The following is a 17,437-nucleotide window of genomic DNA, read 5'->3' as shown; positions in this document are numbered from 1 at the left end:
AATATATAGGTAACATATACCGGACATACCTATGTCAAAAGAAATTTTTATATATACAGCGTGTTCTGAAAATACCCAAGAAAAATACACCATTCGATTCTTAATTGAACTCATTGTCAAATTATAGTACGAATAATTATCCTATTCTATACTTTTTCTAATTAGTCAAACACGAACGGTTAATATGGAGCATAACTCTGTGCAAGTGCGGTGGAAAAGAAAAAATTAGAAACATTTGAGATGTGGAATTATAGGCGGATGCCGCAAATATTGTGGATGTAGATAAAACAGCTTAGAGGTACTAGAAGGAGTAGGAAAATAGAGGGCATTGTGAAAGTTAATAAGGAAAACGAGAGATAGAAAGATAGGTCACTTTATTCTGAGACAAAAAGGACTAGTTCGACACATATTAGAAGCAGAAACAGGAGTAAAAAGGAGCAGAGGCAGACCTTGATTTGATTACTCTTCGTAAATAGATATGAATCCATAATGTTCTCGTTGCACAAGAGGTAAGTGTCTAACTATTAAACGGACCCTGTGATAATGACAATGATAATAATTAAATAATTAGCCAACAAGACCAGTTATAATTTCAAACATGATCGGTAGTGTACATTTTCAGAACACTGTAAGATAATTATTTCCTTGAACTAGGCATGTAAATTCATAATAATTCAAAAACCTAAGTATCATTAGATACAATCCTTTTAAAATAAATAAGATTCTCTACAATTTTAGTACATAATACTATACAAACATAACAATTATTTTATAAAAAGAAAACGGAGAAACCCAAAANGCAACATTAACAACGATATTCAAACAGTAACAATAATAATTATTAATATGTATGTCGTAGTTATTCAGGAAACTTAAAAATTCATTTTAAAAAATGATTGTTTTAGTAGTGGTTCGTGCAAATGCTAAAATGTGCAATCACAGGTGAATGTGCAAAGGCAAGATACATATAAAAAAAAATACCTACGCAGAAATTTTATAAAGTTGTATAATAAAAATTAATAAATGATGAGTTACATTTGACAAAATATTACTTATTAGTTTTCCAAACAGCATAAATACATATGTATGTGTAAAAATAATATACAGCAGTGTTCTAATAATAATAAATAAAAGTTGTGCACGAAATGTATAAGTATCTATGTTGTGGATAAAGGTAAAAATGGAGTTAAAATTCAATAAAATTAGCCCTGCTAATTTATCTGTGACCTACCACAGTTTTTTAGAACTTCTAGTGCCTGATCGAGTTATTTTTGATGGGTTAGGTTAAGTTGGATTGGGTTAGGTTAGGTTGGGTTGGGTTAGGTTAGATTATATTGTTAGAACTTCTAGTGCCTGGCCGGGTTACTTTTGATGGGTTAGGCTAGGTAATTTCATAATAAAAAGCACTGCTAATTTATCCATGACCTACAACAGTTTGTTAGAACTTTTAGTGCTTGTCGGGTTATTTTTAATGGGTTAGGTTAGGTTGGGTTAGGTTAGATTAGGCTGTTAGAACTTCTAGTGCCTGGCCGGGTTACTTTTGATGGGTTAGGCTAGTAATTTAATAAAAAATCTTGAATTACTATACGTGGCATTCCAAAATAAATAAATTTCAATGTAATAACGGTTGTTTCTAAAAATCACATCACGTTTCTGCCTTTGTCCACAACTAACTTTATAGATTCATAATACGATAATTAATTAGGTGTGTATACATAGATACACATTGTGTGTAATTTTAGTGCAATATAGATAACAAATTTAAAATTTTGTGACCGATAAAATCACATTGTTTTAATATTAATCACAGCAATGCTTTGAAATCCAAATTCAAATAAATTTATTTTATTTGTGCTTCTAAGCTCCGCAATGGATAAGATTTTAATTAATTATTTACTTTAAACACCTACACATTTAAAAATTATATGTATATCTAATTTTTTAAATCGGAAACTTAGAATCACATATACATGCACTTATGTACTTAAACTAAATCACCTTTCAAAATTAAAACTAGAACTTTAAAACACTTTTGACAAATTGATAAAGGTGCCAACGTTATATGTATAACAACAATTGGAGTCTTAAAATCATTAAATCATCAAATACAAGGACGTGCTACTTTTTTCTTAATATTTAACAAAACGCTGTTGATATCAGTAAAAAAAAGCCGAAAGAAATCTATTAATTTCAATGGTTAAATTACTTGTTTATTGTTAAATGTTGAGTCATTTATATGGATTTCAATATTCAGTTTGACCAACCGATTTTTTGTACTTGACGCATAACATCACCGATCATTTCGTCACATGACTGTTAGTTTTAACTATACATTTACTGTAAAATTAGACTATTAAAATAAATGAAACTGTTTTAAATCAGCTTATCAGTTTAATCCCTCCTTATGGCAAAACGACTAAAAATCCGTTGATCAAACATTAAATTATACCTTGATTATTAAAAGAGTATTTATCCATCATGATCTATTACTTAAATGATAAAATTGGTGTAAATTTAAGAAGCCAATTAATTAGAAGTTAAACTTCCTTTATGTAAGCTAAGGACGGATGAGTGAGGATTTTGGGCAATGTGGAATACAAAGAAGATATCAAACAATGACAATCTTGAAAACATTAATTAGGTAATTCTCTTTTAGCTAGTGGCGAACTTCAGGAAAAATTACATTACACTTTAAAGGTTAAAAATAAAAAACGATCAGAAAAAATAAATCTGGTCCAACACATAGATTGAGAATTAATTTCATCCAATATACTTTAGATTTTTGTTAAAAAATATTATTGCACATATTTAAAATCGATAGAACAATCATAACCGTAAGGACTTACTAATTTTGCAACAGCGAAGATTGGTCAAAATATTTTAGCTTATAGTATTACGTTATTGATCAAAAAACACCCTCAGTACTGATGAAAATAAAATCAAAAAGTTAGGCTGTAAGTAATTATGACTGATGCAGCAAGCGGTTAAAAACTTGGGTTGTCTGGGTAAATCTATTCCAATTATATTAATTAATTTATTGGTTGTTATTCTCTATAAGCAACTCAGTAGCTTGAGTTAGTAAAAATTAATGAACTAAAGCTAGAAACAATCTTTAAATAGTCAGTTGAAGAACACAGTGTACCAGAGACTTCGTCTAAGGAAAGCAGAAAAGTAGAGTACCTTAAGGCGTGTACGAAAGACTCAGATATATATTAAGCAATTAGTAATAGTTTCAAAGCTGGAAGTTTTGCTCCGTTTTTCTCAACTTGAGAGAACTTGTTGCATAATAATGCGATAGACGCTTAAATTTCCTTCTTTTTTTGTTTTAAGATCTGTATTTTCGTCATACAGTCATTTAATTTTATTGTGTGGAACTTCTTCTATGAGCTATTTTGACTTGGTCCATGAAAAATTTCTACTCCAAGCGTTTCACTGTTCTTCACTGATGGTTCCTTCAGAAAGACGTCTAGGTTGGAACTGATTTGTGACTGATAACATCATCACTGACGGCACAATGAAAAACGTTTGGAAGAGAAAAATTCAAAGGATTTCAGAAGGATAGCAGGATTTACAAGCAATCCACGCCCATCATGAATACCGAAAAGGTACATACAATACAATGTGGATGTACGAGGGATGATTCCAAAGTTCTGGGAATTGTACTATAATTAAATTATGCAGAACTTATAGGTAATGTTATTGGGGCCAGGCAAATCTTAACATGTTTATGCAACATCTAGTGCAACAATGTTCAGTCTGATTTAGATGTTTGAGTGATATAAACGCGTTTTCATATCTGTTTTTGTAACCATGGAAGACGCAGCGAAATCTCAAAGAGCAATAATTTTCTCTTTGTGGAAAGGTGTGAAAAGATATTAGATTAGATTAGATATTAGAAATTATTCAGCGTCTGCAAGGAGTTATTTGGTGAGCCTGCAGAATCCAAAAGTAATGTTTATCGATGGATCGATATCGATTGTTTTAAAACCTGTAGAACATCACTAGAAGACGATCCACGCAGTGGGTGCCCAAGCACATCGATAAATAAAAAAAAAAACATTACTGCCTTCGAAGACCTACTAAGAGGACAGACGAATGATTATTCGTCAAATTAGTGTGCGCCTGGGGATAGGTACGCGACAAATTCATGACATGTTGCATGATTGTTTGGGCGTTAGCAAGGTTTCAGGGCGCTGGGTGCCAAAGCTGTTGGGACCAGAACAGAAAATCAATAGGTCTGATATTTGTCAACTTCAAGAGCTGTTAGCTCGTTACGGTGATGAATTTTGGCAACGAATAATAACCACTGACGAAACATGGATTCCTTGTTTCAATCCTGAGACCAAAAGTCAATCCAAAGAATGGTGCAAACCCGAAGCACGGACTCCAGTGAGGGCGTCTGCAGTTACGTTTATTGAAAGGGTAATGCTTAGTGTATTCTGGGATTACGAAGGGATTACTGTTACGGATTATCTGGCAAAAGGTACCACAATTAAAGCAGAATATTGTTCGAATTTAATATCTGGATCACTGCGACAGGCACTTGTCAAAAAACGGCCAGAAAAGTTGCATAAGGGTCCGTTATTGCAATAGGATAATGTAAGACCGCATACCGCAAGAAAAATGAAGGATTTTTTGAACGATGTACGATGAGAATTACTTGCACACCCATCTTATTCTCCGGATCTTGCACCTTGACTGTCATCTGTTTCCAGATTTGAATAAACCCTTACAGGGTTTCGATTTGAAAGTTTAACTGACGTAAAACGTGCCATAAATAGGAGGATTGAGGAGGCACCGAAAAAGTTCTTTGAGGACGGCTTAAAAAAATTAGTTTATCGTTGGGATAAATGTATTCATTTAAATGGAGATTATGTTGAAAAAACACATTGTAATATTGATGAAAATTAACAAAATAATAAAAATTATAGCTAAATTCCTATAACTTTAAAAACATGCCTTGTATATACTGTACGACCTACGGAATGTTCTACTTTCCTGCTTCTCCTGGACGCTACTTTCATGGAAAATAACAGTGTCTTTTGTTTCGTATACACTTAAATTAAAATATAATTCTGTATTTTTAACAACCTTTAGAATAACATGAAATGAACGAAACTATTGATTGTGGCGTTCAAAAATGAACATTTGGGATTTAATTTTTTCTGTAATTTTCGTAAACACACCCTTTTCGTTTTTCTTTCAATTTGTCCTTACTCCATTAAATGTACCAGGTTTCAACTTATTGATCAAACATTTACATATATTCAAAAGATCACACAAAACATTCAATATCCAAAAGCACAATCGACATACTTCTTCTGCCTCAGGTTTTCTTTTCCTTATTCAGAAATTTTTCTTTTTTGGTTTCTTTATTCTCTTTTTATCATCCTCGGATTACCAAAACCCAATGGTAAAAACATACACCTACCCAATTTGAATAACCTGTACATTATTCTCGATTCAAAATCGAAAACTAAAATTTCTATACCGTAATAAATATAAATATGAATATCATTTCAAAGCCTAAAGTCTTGAGAAGACGAAATCACTCGGGCAAGCACTTGTTCAAATTTCACACGCTAAACTGTCTAACCAAATTACAATCAAACTTTTGCTACAGTTTTAGGTTCAACAGTTTCGGCTTTTTGTTCTGTCGGCGCTGTAGCGTTTGTCAAAGGAGATGGAGGAGGTTCTGCTGGTTTCGTTTTTGCAGGTAGATGCATGCGCAAGGGGTCCCGCAATTTCCTTAAATCACGTTCCAATTTGGTAATTTGATCTTTCAGTTGATTGTATTTTGTGAGATCCAAGCCTTGCTTTTTGGCTTTTTTGTGTAAAGCAAGTAGGTGTTGTCGGTCTCGAACTTCGGGCAAAATGTATTCCTGCAAATTACATTAAATCTTCTAATGTATAGCTTCGCAAACGGAATGACAACCAGCTTTTCAAAGCGGTCTTCTTGAAGACGTTATGTAACAAGGGTAGTGGAGAGGATCACAAGTATTATGAGATATTCGTTATTTATAATTGTAGATACGATGCCATCCATAAACCACGTAACCTGTTTTTAGGGGTGGGGAGTTTGCTCTTCTGTTTTGTAGTGCTACATGTTGAGAAAATTGATATATATGTTACCGGAAATGTAGAAATTTTATACAATTCCGAGAGTATTTACGAAATTTATAAAATATTTTTTTAAAAAATTTTTAATACACACATATCCTGAGAAATGTATACATTTCCTAGGAATTGTATGAAATTCCGATAGTGTACTGGGAAATTTATAAAACTATTGCTTTTTGTGAATAAAACACGTTAGTAAACGTAGAATCAGAGTTATCTGTGAATAAATTAAATCGCCTGATGACGCAATATCCTCCCCTAGCTCCGCTAAACCCGCGTACCTATTGACATCTTGAATGTAATACATTTCCGATTGCTATTTAGGAAATGTATAGACTTTCTAGGAAATATGTCTAATATAATTTACTCCATACATTTCCGGAAAATTTAAAAAAATTATATACATTTCCTAGGAATTGTATAGAATGATGGATTACACACATTTCCGTTAACATNTTTTTTTCGCTTTTTCTTTTTTTCTGGTACCCCATGTCATTATCCGGTACCTGGTCGGAGCCTACGAAAAGTGCCGGATTCAAACCGGATGCCGAGCCTATCTCTAATTAATACATCTCATATTTCATTCAAAAGCGACAAGAACATTTATTAAAATTATTTTATTATTTGTTTCAGGAAATGGCTAGTTTGGTTAGATTAGCTTTAGACAGATATGTCGACATTGTAGATAGGATAAGTGGTAAGTACCTTTGACTGTATTTAAAAATCTCACGCATGTAAAATGTATAAAATATTGTTTCAAAGATTTTTTAATACACACATATCCTGAGAAATGTATACATTTCCTAGGAATTGTATGAAATGCCGATATTGTACTGGGAAATTTATAAAACTATTGCTTTTTGTGAATAAAACACGTTAGTAAACGTAGAATCAGAGTTATCTGTGAATAAATTAAATCGCCTGATGACGCAATATCCTCCCCTAGCTCCGCTAAACCCGCGTACCTATTGACATCTTGAATGTAATACATTTCCGATTGCTATTTAGGAAATGTATAGACTTTCTAGGAAATATGTCTAATATAATTTACTCCATACATTTCCGGAAAATTTAAAAAAATTATATACATTTCCTAGGAATTGTATAGAATGATGGATTACACACATTTCCGTTAACATATACATACAATACAGGCGAATTGAGAACAAGGATATACATAGGGACATTTTATCCGATCATCAAAGGGTTAGATCCATTTTTGAAAAATACAACATGGTATAAAGAAATTCGTATCTTTTCGTATTTTCATATAAATAATAAAGTCCAACAGATGCAATTTAAAGCATTCGTCGTGTAAAGTATTGTAAAATTGGACGACTTGGGCTACGAATTACTTCCCCGTCAACCATATTCGTCTCATCTAGCCCTGTGTGACTTTTCATATACCCAAACATGAAAAAATGACTCGGGGAAAGAAATTTAGGTCAAATGAAGTAATAGCTGGAACGAACGCTTATTTTGAGAAGAAAAATGTCATAACGAATAAGTTCATTGAACTAAAATAAAATTACGTTGAAAAATAAAGAGGATTTTATCTACTCAAAAGTAGGTCTACTGTTTCATTCTAAAGACTTCTTAATCTACCTTCGTACCTGACCGCAAATCACTTCCAAAATTCCAATTTAATTTTCACGTACAGTACAGTAGCACTTACTTTTGTCGTAAACCACCAAGGTTTTGCACAAATTATATAAAACATATTATCCACTACCAGTGTTTAAAGAACCGCTCGTGAATGTATCGTGTAAGCAATTCCAACTAAGAAAAGGAATCTAGACATTTATATTCAAATTATATTAAGTTGCGGTCGTGACGGTCGAGCTGTAAGGGTATCATCCACAATTTATGAATTTATATATGCACCCGTAGCGTATATTTGCATTTACTACCTTAAGCAGTAAAAGTTGTACTTGCTTATTCAAAGAAAAACAAGACGGTCTGTTTAACATTCGTTACGATAACAAAATCGATAAATCATTAAAATATCATTCAAATTTCTTGTTCAAACTATGGGCGATTTCGTAAAACGTTAATTTAGAATCTTGATTCATAGCTCACTATCATTGTTATATTTCAACCTTTTATAATAAAGGGAACGGTATTTTGAATTAGTGATGTGCCGGATATCCGTATACGTATCCGTATCCGCGGATAAAACAGGACGTTCCTCGAATATTGATCCAAAGCCACGTGCATGCGGCGAATGCGAGAAACAAACGAAGTACGAAAATTAAGGTCCGTATTATCCTTATCATCGGACTTAGACACTAATAGTCTGTATCAGTATCCGTATCCACGAATATATTTTTTCAACAATCCGGACATCACTATTCAGGATATAAGATGAACTTTAGGGCACATCGTAATACGTAAAGAAAGCAGACCTACATATTAACTAGAATTAAAAATTAAAAGGAAGACTCACCCCTAACGAGACAGACAGTCTCGCGTTGATAATGCCCACGTATGAAGTGGAAGAAACATGTGTCCGCTCAAATAAAGTTTTTTGTGGTAATTAGGGGTGTCTTCATTTTAATTTTTAATTAAAATTTTACCACAGTCTCCTCTTTCTACTATTAACTAGAATGATTCAGTCGCCCGTCTTATTTTTAGTAAAATGTTAAATATTAAATAGTTTTCGGGGGTTCTGAAAAACTATAGTCACTTACTTGTTTCGTGAGTACAAAATAGGCATAGGCTGCCATGGCTGTTCCATAAGTAACAAAGTATGTAACAGGTTCCATAATATCCCATGAATATTCCCACCAAGTCAATCGCGCTAATATTCCAAATTGTATAGACATCAAGCCTAAACCTGCCCAAGCAAGGAGATTACTTTTCCTTGAAGCCACTACATCCAATTCGCTCCTTTTCTGAAAATAAAGGCAATGAGAAATGTATACATTTCCTAGGAATTGTATGAAATGCCGATATTGTACTGGGAAATTTATAAAACTATTGCTTTTTGTGAATAAAACACGTTAGTAAACGTAGAATCAGAGTTATCTGTGAATAAATTAAATCGCCTGATGACGCAATATCCTCCCCTAGCTCCGCTAAACCCGCGTACCTATTGACATCTTGAATGTAATACATTTCCGATTGCTATTTAGGAAATGTATAGACTTTCTAGGAAATATGTCTAATATAATTTACTCCATACATTTCCGGAAAATTTAAAAAAATTATATACATTTCCTAGGAATTGTATAGAATGATGGATTACACACATTTCCGTTAACATATACATACAATACAGGCGAATTGAGAACAAGGATATACATAGGGACATTTTATCCGATCATCAAAGGGNTTACTCCATACATTTCCGGAAAATTTAAAAAAATTATATACATTTCCTAGGAATTGTATAGAATGATGGATTACACACATTTCCGTTAACATATACATACAATACAGGCGAATTGAGAACAAGGATATACATAGGGACATTTTATCCGATCATCAAAGGGTTAGATCCATTTTTGAAAAATACAACATGGTTTAAAGAAATTCGTATCTTTTCGTAAAAATAATAAAGTCCAATAGATATAATTTAAAGCTTTCGAGGACTGTTACGTTTTTTTTATAAAGATTTTGAGTTCCGTTAGTTTAAAAAAAAAAGACGCACATGGACGTGGTTGAAAAATATATTCCATACCATTACCATTTTCGCTCGTGCAACATAAAAAGAAACAAAGAAATTTATTTTCTTTGCTTGGCCGACGCTTTTTCCTTACCTGTGGGTATGTTTTTCGAAGGTTTATTATAAGAATATAAGGAGTTTACGGAGGTCGGATACTATGTTTACTTATTATTTACTGCTCTTATAGAGTGAATAATGAAGAATATTATCTATAATTAAGATATTAATTTTCAAGAACTAATACCTAATAAGTTTTACTTATTAAACAAACTACATGAAAATAGGTGGATTATATTAGACTGTAGGTACCTAGGTCGTAGATCTCAAACGTTGTTTCAAATAAAAAACAATTTCCACCAGCACTTTCAAAATTTAACTATGCTTCATTAATTGACTGACAATTGAAGCTGCAAGGACTTTTTTTCATACCTTCCAGATTATGCTTCCAATTCAATTTTGTTTTCTGGCAATCTATTAAACTAAACTGCTAGTAAAGAGATTGCTCATTTCAATTTTATTGCTGTGATAATTCATTCTGGCATCTTTGAAAATATTTTTTCACGCTCACAACGCTGAGAATTATTATCCAACCAACAGCAATTTGATTTTCACATTTGGAGAAGAAGATTGTATGCAAAGAAATATCCTTCATTTCCTGATTCCCTGATTCCCTAGAGATACGGATCAGTATGAAAATTACGAGGGTGGATTGAGAAGTTTATTGCTTATTCTGAAGTGTATTATTTTAAACGTTAGTTGTTAAATTTATGACATTTGAAAAAAAAAATTTCTTCGTTAGGGTCTTTTTATAAAGTTATTTTTAAAACAGGAAAAAAGGTGAATATTCTGGAGTGATTAAAAGGATTAAATCTAACGATATCATCGATAAAATGGAAAAAAGTGGGTAAATGAATTTAAGGGTGGCTTCATCAACAAGGATCCATCAATACACTCCAGAATCAAAGTAAATGTGTAAAAAAAATGTAAGATGAATATCACACATCAGTATTGAGTACCTTGAATAAAAAAATTAACTAAAAGCGATCACATTTGAAGAAAATAAATCACAATATAAGGAACCATCACATTCATCGTGTAAAGTATTGTAAAATTGGACGACTTGGGCTACGAATTACTTCCCCGTCAACCATATTCGTCTCATCTAGCCCTGTGTGACTTTTCATATACCCAAACATGAAAAAATGACTCGGGGAAAGAAATTTAGGTCAAATGAAGTAATAGCTGGAACGAACGCTTATTTTGAGAAGAAAAATGTCATAACGAATAAGTTCATTGAACTAAAATAAAATTACGTTGAAAAATAAAGAGGATTTTATCTACTCAAAAGTAGGTCTACTGTTTCATTCTAAAGACTTCTTAATCTACCTTCGTACCTGACCGCAAATCACTTCCAAAATTCCAATTTAATTTTCACGTACAGTACAGTAGCACTTACTTTTGTCGTAAACCACCAAGGTTTTGCACAAATTATATAAAACAAATTATCCACTACCAGTGTTTAAAGAACCGCTCGTGAATGTATCCTGTAAGCAATTCCAACTAAGAAAAAGAATCTAGACATTTATATTCAAATTACATTAAGTTGCGGTCGTGACGGTCGAGCTTTAAGGGTATCATCCACAATTTATGAATTTATATATGCACCCGTAGCGTATATTTGCATTTACTACCTTAAGCAGTAAAAGTTGTACTTGTTTATTCAAAAAAGAACAAGACGATCTGTTTAACATTCGTTACGATAACAAAATCGATAAATCATTAAAATATCGTTCGAATTTCTTGTTCAAACTATGGGCGATTTCGTAAAACGTTAATTTAGAATCTTGATTCATAGCTCACTATCATTGTTATATTTCAACCTTTTATAATAAAGGGAACGGTATTTTGAATTAGTGATGTGCCGGATATCCGTATACGTATCCGTATCCGCGGATAAAACAGGACGTTCCTCGAATATTGATCCAAAGCCACGTGCATGCGGCGAATGCGAGAAACAAACGAAGTACGAAAATTAAGGTCCGTATTATCCTTATCATCGGACTTAGACACTAATAGTCTGTATCAGTATCCGTATCCACGAATATATTTTTTCAACAATCCGGACATCACTATTCAGGATATAAGATGAACTTTAGGGCACATCGTAATACGTAAAGAAAGCAGACCTACATATTAACTAGAATTAAAAATTAAAAGGAAGACTCACCCCTAACGAGACAGACAGTCTCGCGTTGATAATGCCCACGTATGAAGTGGAAGAAACATGTGTCCGCTCAAATAAAGTTTTTTGTGGTAATTAGGGGTGTCTTCATTTTAATTTTTAATTAAAATTTTACCACAGTCTCCTCTTTCTACTATTAACTAGAATGATTCAGTCGCCCGTCTTATTTTTAGTAAAATGTTAAATATTAAATAGTTTTCGGGGGTTCTGAAAAACTATAGTCACTTACTTGTTTCGTGAGTACAAAATAGGCATAGGCTGCCATGGCTGTTCCATAAGTAACAAAGTATGTAACAGGTTCCATAATATCCCATGAATATTCCCACCAAGTCAATCGCGCTAATATTCCAAATTGTATAGACATCAAGCCTAAACCTGCCCAAGCAAGGAGATTACTTTTCCTTGAAGCCACTACATCCATTTCGCTCCTTTTCTGAAAATAAAGGCAATTTTGTGGAACTAATTCTTCAGAAGTAAATATGGTATACCATTTAGGAATTTGAAAGAAAACGTTTAATTCTTGACAACACAAGCATATATGCATGTTTTATAATGAAATAAACAAAAAAGGAAGGGACAGAAATGAATGAAGTTTTAAATTGAAATGCAAATTTCGTTCTTGATAATTTTAACTACAGTTTCTTTCTGTGATTTAGTTAATTCTAATTAACACGATTTTCCAGCAATTAGTGAAACAAAGCTCGGTATTGGGAAATGAAACTTGTTTTGGTTGAAAACGTAAGCCCTTCGGCGTTTCTCGAATACAAATCCCTTGTTTGTTTCCACTTTTTATTCCGATTGCTTTAACGAACTAACACAACCACCCTCGTTATATATTCCTTTATTTGCTCCTCAAGCAGCTGCTGGTTTTCCCATTAATCGCCTCTGGCAAATAAAACTACATTTTTAATGGAATAAATTTGAAAAATTCCTCGATTTTAGTCAACAAGTTTCTCAAATAACAAATTATACTCGGTTGAAAATTTAAAACAGGATTCCTTCAATCCATTCCATATGACGAAGTTTTAAATCTAACTTCATTCTCAATTTGATCCAAGCGAAAATTTAATTGCTTTAATTCGAATTTTATGATAACAAATTGCAGAAGACAGAGCCAATCAAATTGATCATAGTTTAGGTACATGCATAAATATTTAGATATATTTTAGAAACCAGACATGCTCGACTGACGCATTCTGTGCCCGTGTCATAAAAAGAACTTCAATGTGTTCATTCCCGTTAGCCAATGCTGGTGGACGGATGTTCTAACGCCTACACTGTAGGTTCAAAACAAAATCCCTCTTTAACCTTCTTTGGGAATCGCAAGCATCGGTGAGTGGTTATGAATGGGGGGAAAATAAACAAATTGAAAACAGTAATAGAACAATAACGACTATCCGTGGGATAAATATTGTCTACATGGACAAAAAAAAAACAAAAAAAAAGTTGGGTCAAGATAAGTAAAACCGGTGTCTTCGGCCTCATCTTAGGAATCGTGTGAGTATGTGGATGGTGGTTGGGAAAAGACAGATGAGACGGAACAAATGAAAACAAGAGAAAAGTGAAGGATTATATCTAGAAAGTTATCATTATTGCCACAGCATTTTCCTAAGTGATCCAATCCAATGCTAAGCAGTGGTTTAGTCACGCCGCTCGGTCGAATAAAATTTCCGCGCCGTTTATTTAATTGAATCAATTAACACAAACTTTAAGACGCTGGTATAAAACTGGTACAAACTTCTTCCAGTTTATCATAGTTTTCCGATAATTTACAACAACTTTTAATTCACAAAGACAGGATGAAGTGTTTTATATGCAAAACACACAGAATGCTGCGCTGAAAGGTGAAACTAAGAAACTTTTGCTTCGCTGCAAATGCAGATTGTTAGTAAAGTTGGAAAACTATGTACGTACGTGACTACATACATACATACAAGGGTTGTTTTCAAATCCATCTCTAGTACGAGCCATTCTTAAATAGCCTCCGAAAACTATCGAGAGTGTGAGACACCAGTTATTTTCAAAACACAAAAAAAATACAGTGGATTTTGGGTATAACGACAACGAACGGACCGCTGTAATTTCGTCGTTATATCCAGAAGTCGTTACAGGTAAAGTTAAAGAAGATTCAGACACACACTGTTTTTCAATTTTGAGACAATTTTCTCCTTTTTTGACGTGACAACGTCTTATAATTCGATGGAGCCGGCTGCACGCACGAAAAAACATGACTCATGCGTCGTTACCTCGCTCTGAGGCGTTCCATTTAAGGCTTGAAGTGCAAGCGAGAGCGCGGAACGAGCGACAAAGAGGCACAATCGGCCTCCGCGTTCGGCAGCGTTCGACATCTGTCTCTCTCCTACTTGAGTGAGCGATGCGTCCGCGTGGACAGCTGCTATACAATAATACATTTCCATTTACCTCCTTCTCTATATCCATACAAAATATCTATCAAACAAATAAAATTAAAATTTTCTTTTGAAAAATGAAACCATTCCATCAGTATTTTCTTATGACGTTGTTACGTTCAACTATCGTCAGTAAACCGACTTTACAGACAACCGATTTTTTTTAATAGTAAATGTACATCTGTAAGTCACACTTATTCAAAAGTTTACTAAACACAGTTGCTACTCAGAAACAACGGTAATGGTCACCACTATTTGTGTGAATATAAACAAAAGATAAGAATGCTCATTGTGTCTTTGTCTGCACGGGATAACTAGGGAATTGTTCCAAATGATTCATTAAAAACAGTCGCTACACCCGAATTAGACGTTACATCCGAAGTCGTCATAGCCACATAAATTTTATACTAAAGTATGCTTTAAATTCAAGGGACTTACATATGACGTCGCTATAGCACAACGTTCGCTATAACCAAAGTCGTAATAAATAAAATCCACTGTATTTACTATTTACTATTGCACCTACTAATTTCGAACATTAATGTATCTAACTACCCCGATCCGCTACTGATATTAAATAAAAATGAAACTATTTTCACTAACCTCTTCTAGGGGTTGAAGTTCTTGTCGAAGAGTTTCGATCTGAACAAACAAATCCCTCTCTTTTTGCAGCTGATGCTCCTGAACGTTGAGAGCTTCGTACAATTGATTCACTAAATTTCTTACGTCACTAAGTCTGCAAAGAAAGAAAAACTGTTGTAGTGAAAATGAAAAAGCAAAAGAGTTAATAAATTCTCAAAAACACTAATTGCTTACATGATGCTGAATAGTTCTAACTGTGCGGTACAAAATACGAAAATAATACTCGAGATATTTAGTTAAAAGAGTTCGACGTAGCATTAAAAAATTTAAAGAATAATAAGGCGCCAGGTGTAGATGGGATACAGGCGGAAATTCTAAAACATGCAGGACAAGAGGTGAGAGAGTATGTTTAAGTTAGTTAGTCACATTTACGAAACGGGGAAAGTCCCAGAGGATTATAAACGGAACGTACCTAGTAGTAACATTACCTAAGAAGAGGGGCGCGGATAGGTGCGAGAAATTTCGAACAATTAGCTTAACTTCCCATGCGTCAAAAATCTTAACTAGAATTGTACAGAGGAGGATGGAAAAAAGGGCGGAAGAACTATTAGGGGAAGATCAATTTGGGTTTAGAAGAAATAGAGGAACGCGGGAGGCCATTCTAGCTTTACGGGTAGCAATAGAGAAAACGATAGAAAAAGGAAAGAGTGCGTACATAGGATTTGTAGATTTAGAGAAAGCTTTTGACAATGTTAAATGGGACAAGATGTTAAATATACTTAAAAATGTAGGGATGAATTACAAAGATAGAAGAGTGATACTTAGTTTGTATAAAGAGCAACAGGCAGTTATAGAGCTGGGGATGCAACGTAGAGAAGTAAATATTAGGAAGGGAGTCAGGCAGGGATGCACACTGTCACCGCTACTTTTTAATCTATACATCGAAGACGCCATCAACATCATTAAAGACAGTACAACTGTAGGGATAGATGTGCAAGGGCAAAAGATTAGTATGCTTAGATTTGCAGATGATATAGCAGTATTAGCATCTAGCAAGGAGGACCTAGAGATAGCTTTAAATAAAATGGAAGCGGTACTGACAGATCAGTACTGTATGAAAATAAATAAAAGTAAAACTAAAATACTGATATGCAAGGGAAGAAAAAGTAGGGAAAGAGCGAATATAAAGATAGGAGACGAAAAATTAGAAGAAGTGGCTGATTTTAGATACCTAGGAAGTCAGATAAGTGAGGATGGAAGGAGTAGTAGGGATATAAAGCAGAGGATAGCGCAGGGTCGTGTCGCCTTTAATAAAAAGAAGTCACTTCTATGCTCGCGAACGGTTAATTTAGAAATTCGAAAAAGGTTGTTAAAGGTGTATGTTTGGAGCACGGCGTTGTACGGGTGCGAAACATGGACAGTGGGAGCGGCGGAAAAGAAAAGGTTAGAAGCGTTCGAAATGTGGTGTTATAGGCGGATGATGAGGATATCGTGGGTAGAAAAGGTTAGAAATGAAGAGGTATTGGAAAGAATAGGAGAACAGAGGACTCTATGGAAGTCAATAAAAAATAGGCGAGATAGGTTGGTAGGACACCTTCTCAGGCATGAAGGTCTAGTCAGAGACATATTAGAGGCAGAAACAGGAGTTAGGAGGGGTAGAGGTAGACCTAGATTAGATTACTGTTCGCAAATAGTTAAGGATGTGGGCTGTTCTAGTTTTAGGGAAATGCAAAGATTAGCTCAGGATAGAAAAGAATGGAGGTACGTGTCCAACCAGTCTTAGGACTGATGACCTTATGATGATGATTTAGTTAAACATATCAAATATATTCCCAAACATAAATTTAATCCTACGAGGAAATATACAATATTAATTGAGATACGTAATTAGGCAAATTATCTTCACAGCGAACAATCAATATGCAATTCACCGATGGCACCTTTAAAAAAACATTATTAAATTTATGTACCTACACTATACTTATTAGAGTGATGATGACTTTTGTCTAATTAAGGTCATTAGAATAACGGTTCTAGGCTAGGGGAATGTAAGAGTATATGTTACATTACTACACACCATTAGGTAATTAAACTGATCGCTTTTAAGAAAGTTTATTACGAAAACATGTTTTATGTCGAGAGTTAAAGGTGTTGTGTTTCACCAAGACAACGCGAGACCTCACACAAGTTTGGTCACTCTCGCCAAAAGCTTTTACAGCTTGAATGAGATACAATGCTACACCCACCATATTGTCCAGACCTGGCACCATCGGATCATTATTTGTTCCGGTCACTCCAAAATTTTTTAGACGGTAAAACCTTCACCTCAAATGAGGAGGTTAAAAACCTCCTCGATCAGTTTTTTGCCAGCAAAGACCAAAAATGTTATGAGCGTGGAATTATGCTACTACCAGAAAG

At 33.9% G+C, this 17,437-nt stretch overlaps 1 protein-coding gene across 1 annotated transcript in view; it reads right to left on the bottom strand.

Moving 5' to 3' along the window:
* Positions 1–1,076: 1,076 nt before the first annotated feature.
* Positions 1,077–17,437, bottom strand: part of LOC108732504 (calcium uniporter protein, mitochondrial) — a 135,837-nt gene continuing 119,476 nt past the window's right edge. The window contains exons 4-6 of the mRNA XM_025974320.1: positions 15,041–15,173; positions 8,811–9,014; positions 1,077–5,882 (exon numbers count right to left, since the gene is read on the bottom strand). Of these exons, the coding sequence (XP_025830105.1) occupies positions 5,607–5,882; positions 8,811–9,014; positions 15,041–15,173 (613 nt within the window). The 3' untranslated portion in view covers positions 1,077–5,606. The remainder of the gene's footprint in view (positions 5,883–8,810; positions 9,015–15,040; positions 15,174–17,437) is intronic.

The sequence above is a fragment of the Agrilus planipennis genome, unplaced genomic scaffold (genome assembly GCF_000699045.2).
Source record: "Agrilus planipennis isolate EAB-ADULT unplaced genomic scaffold, Apla_2.0 scaffold48, whole genome shotgun sequence".
NCBI lineage: Eukaryota > Metazoa > Arthropoda > Insecta > Coleoptera > Buprestidae > Agrilus > Agrilus planipennis.
The sequence above is the reverse complement of the archived record's forward strand: the minus strand, read 5'-3'. Positions and strand labels throughout refer to the sequence as shown.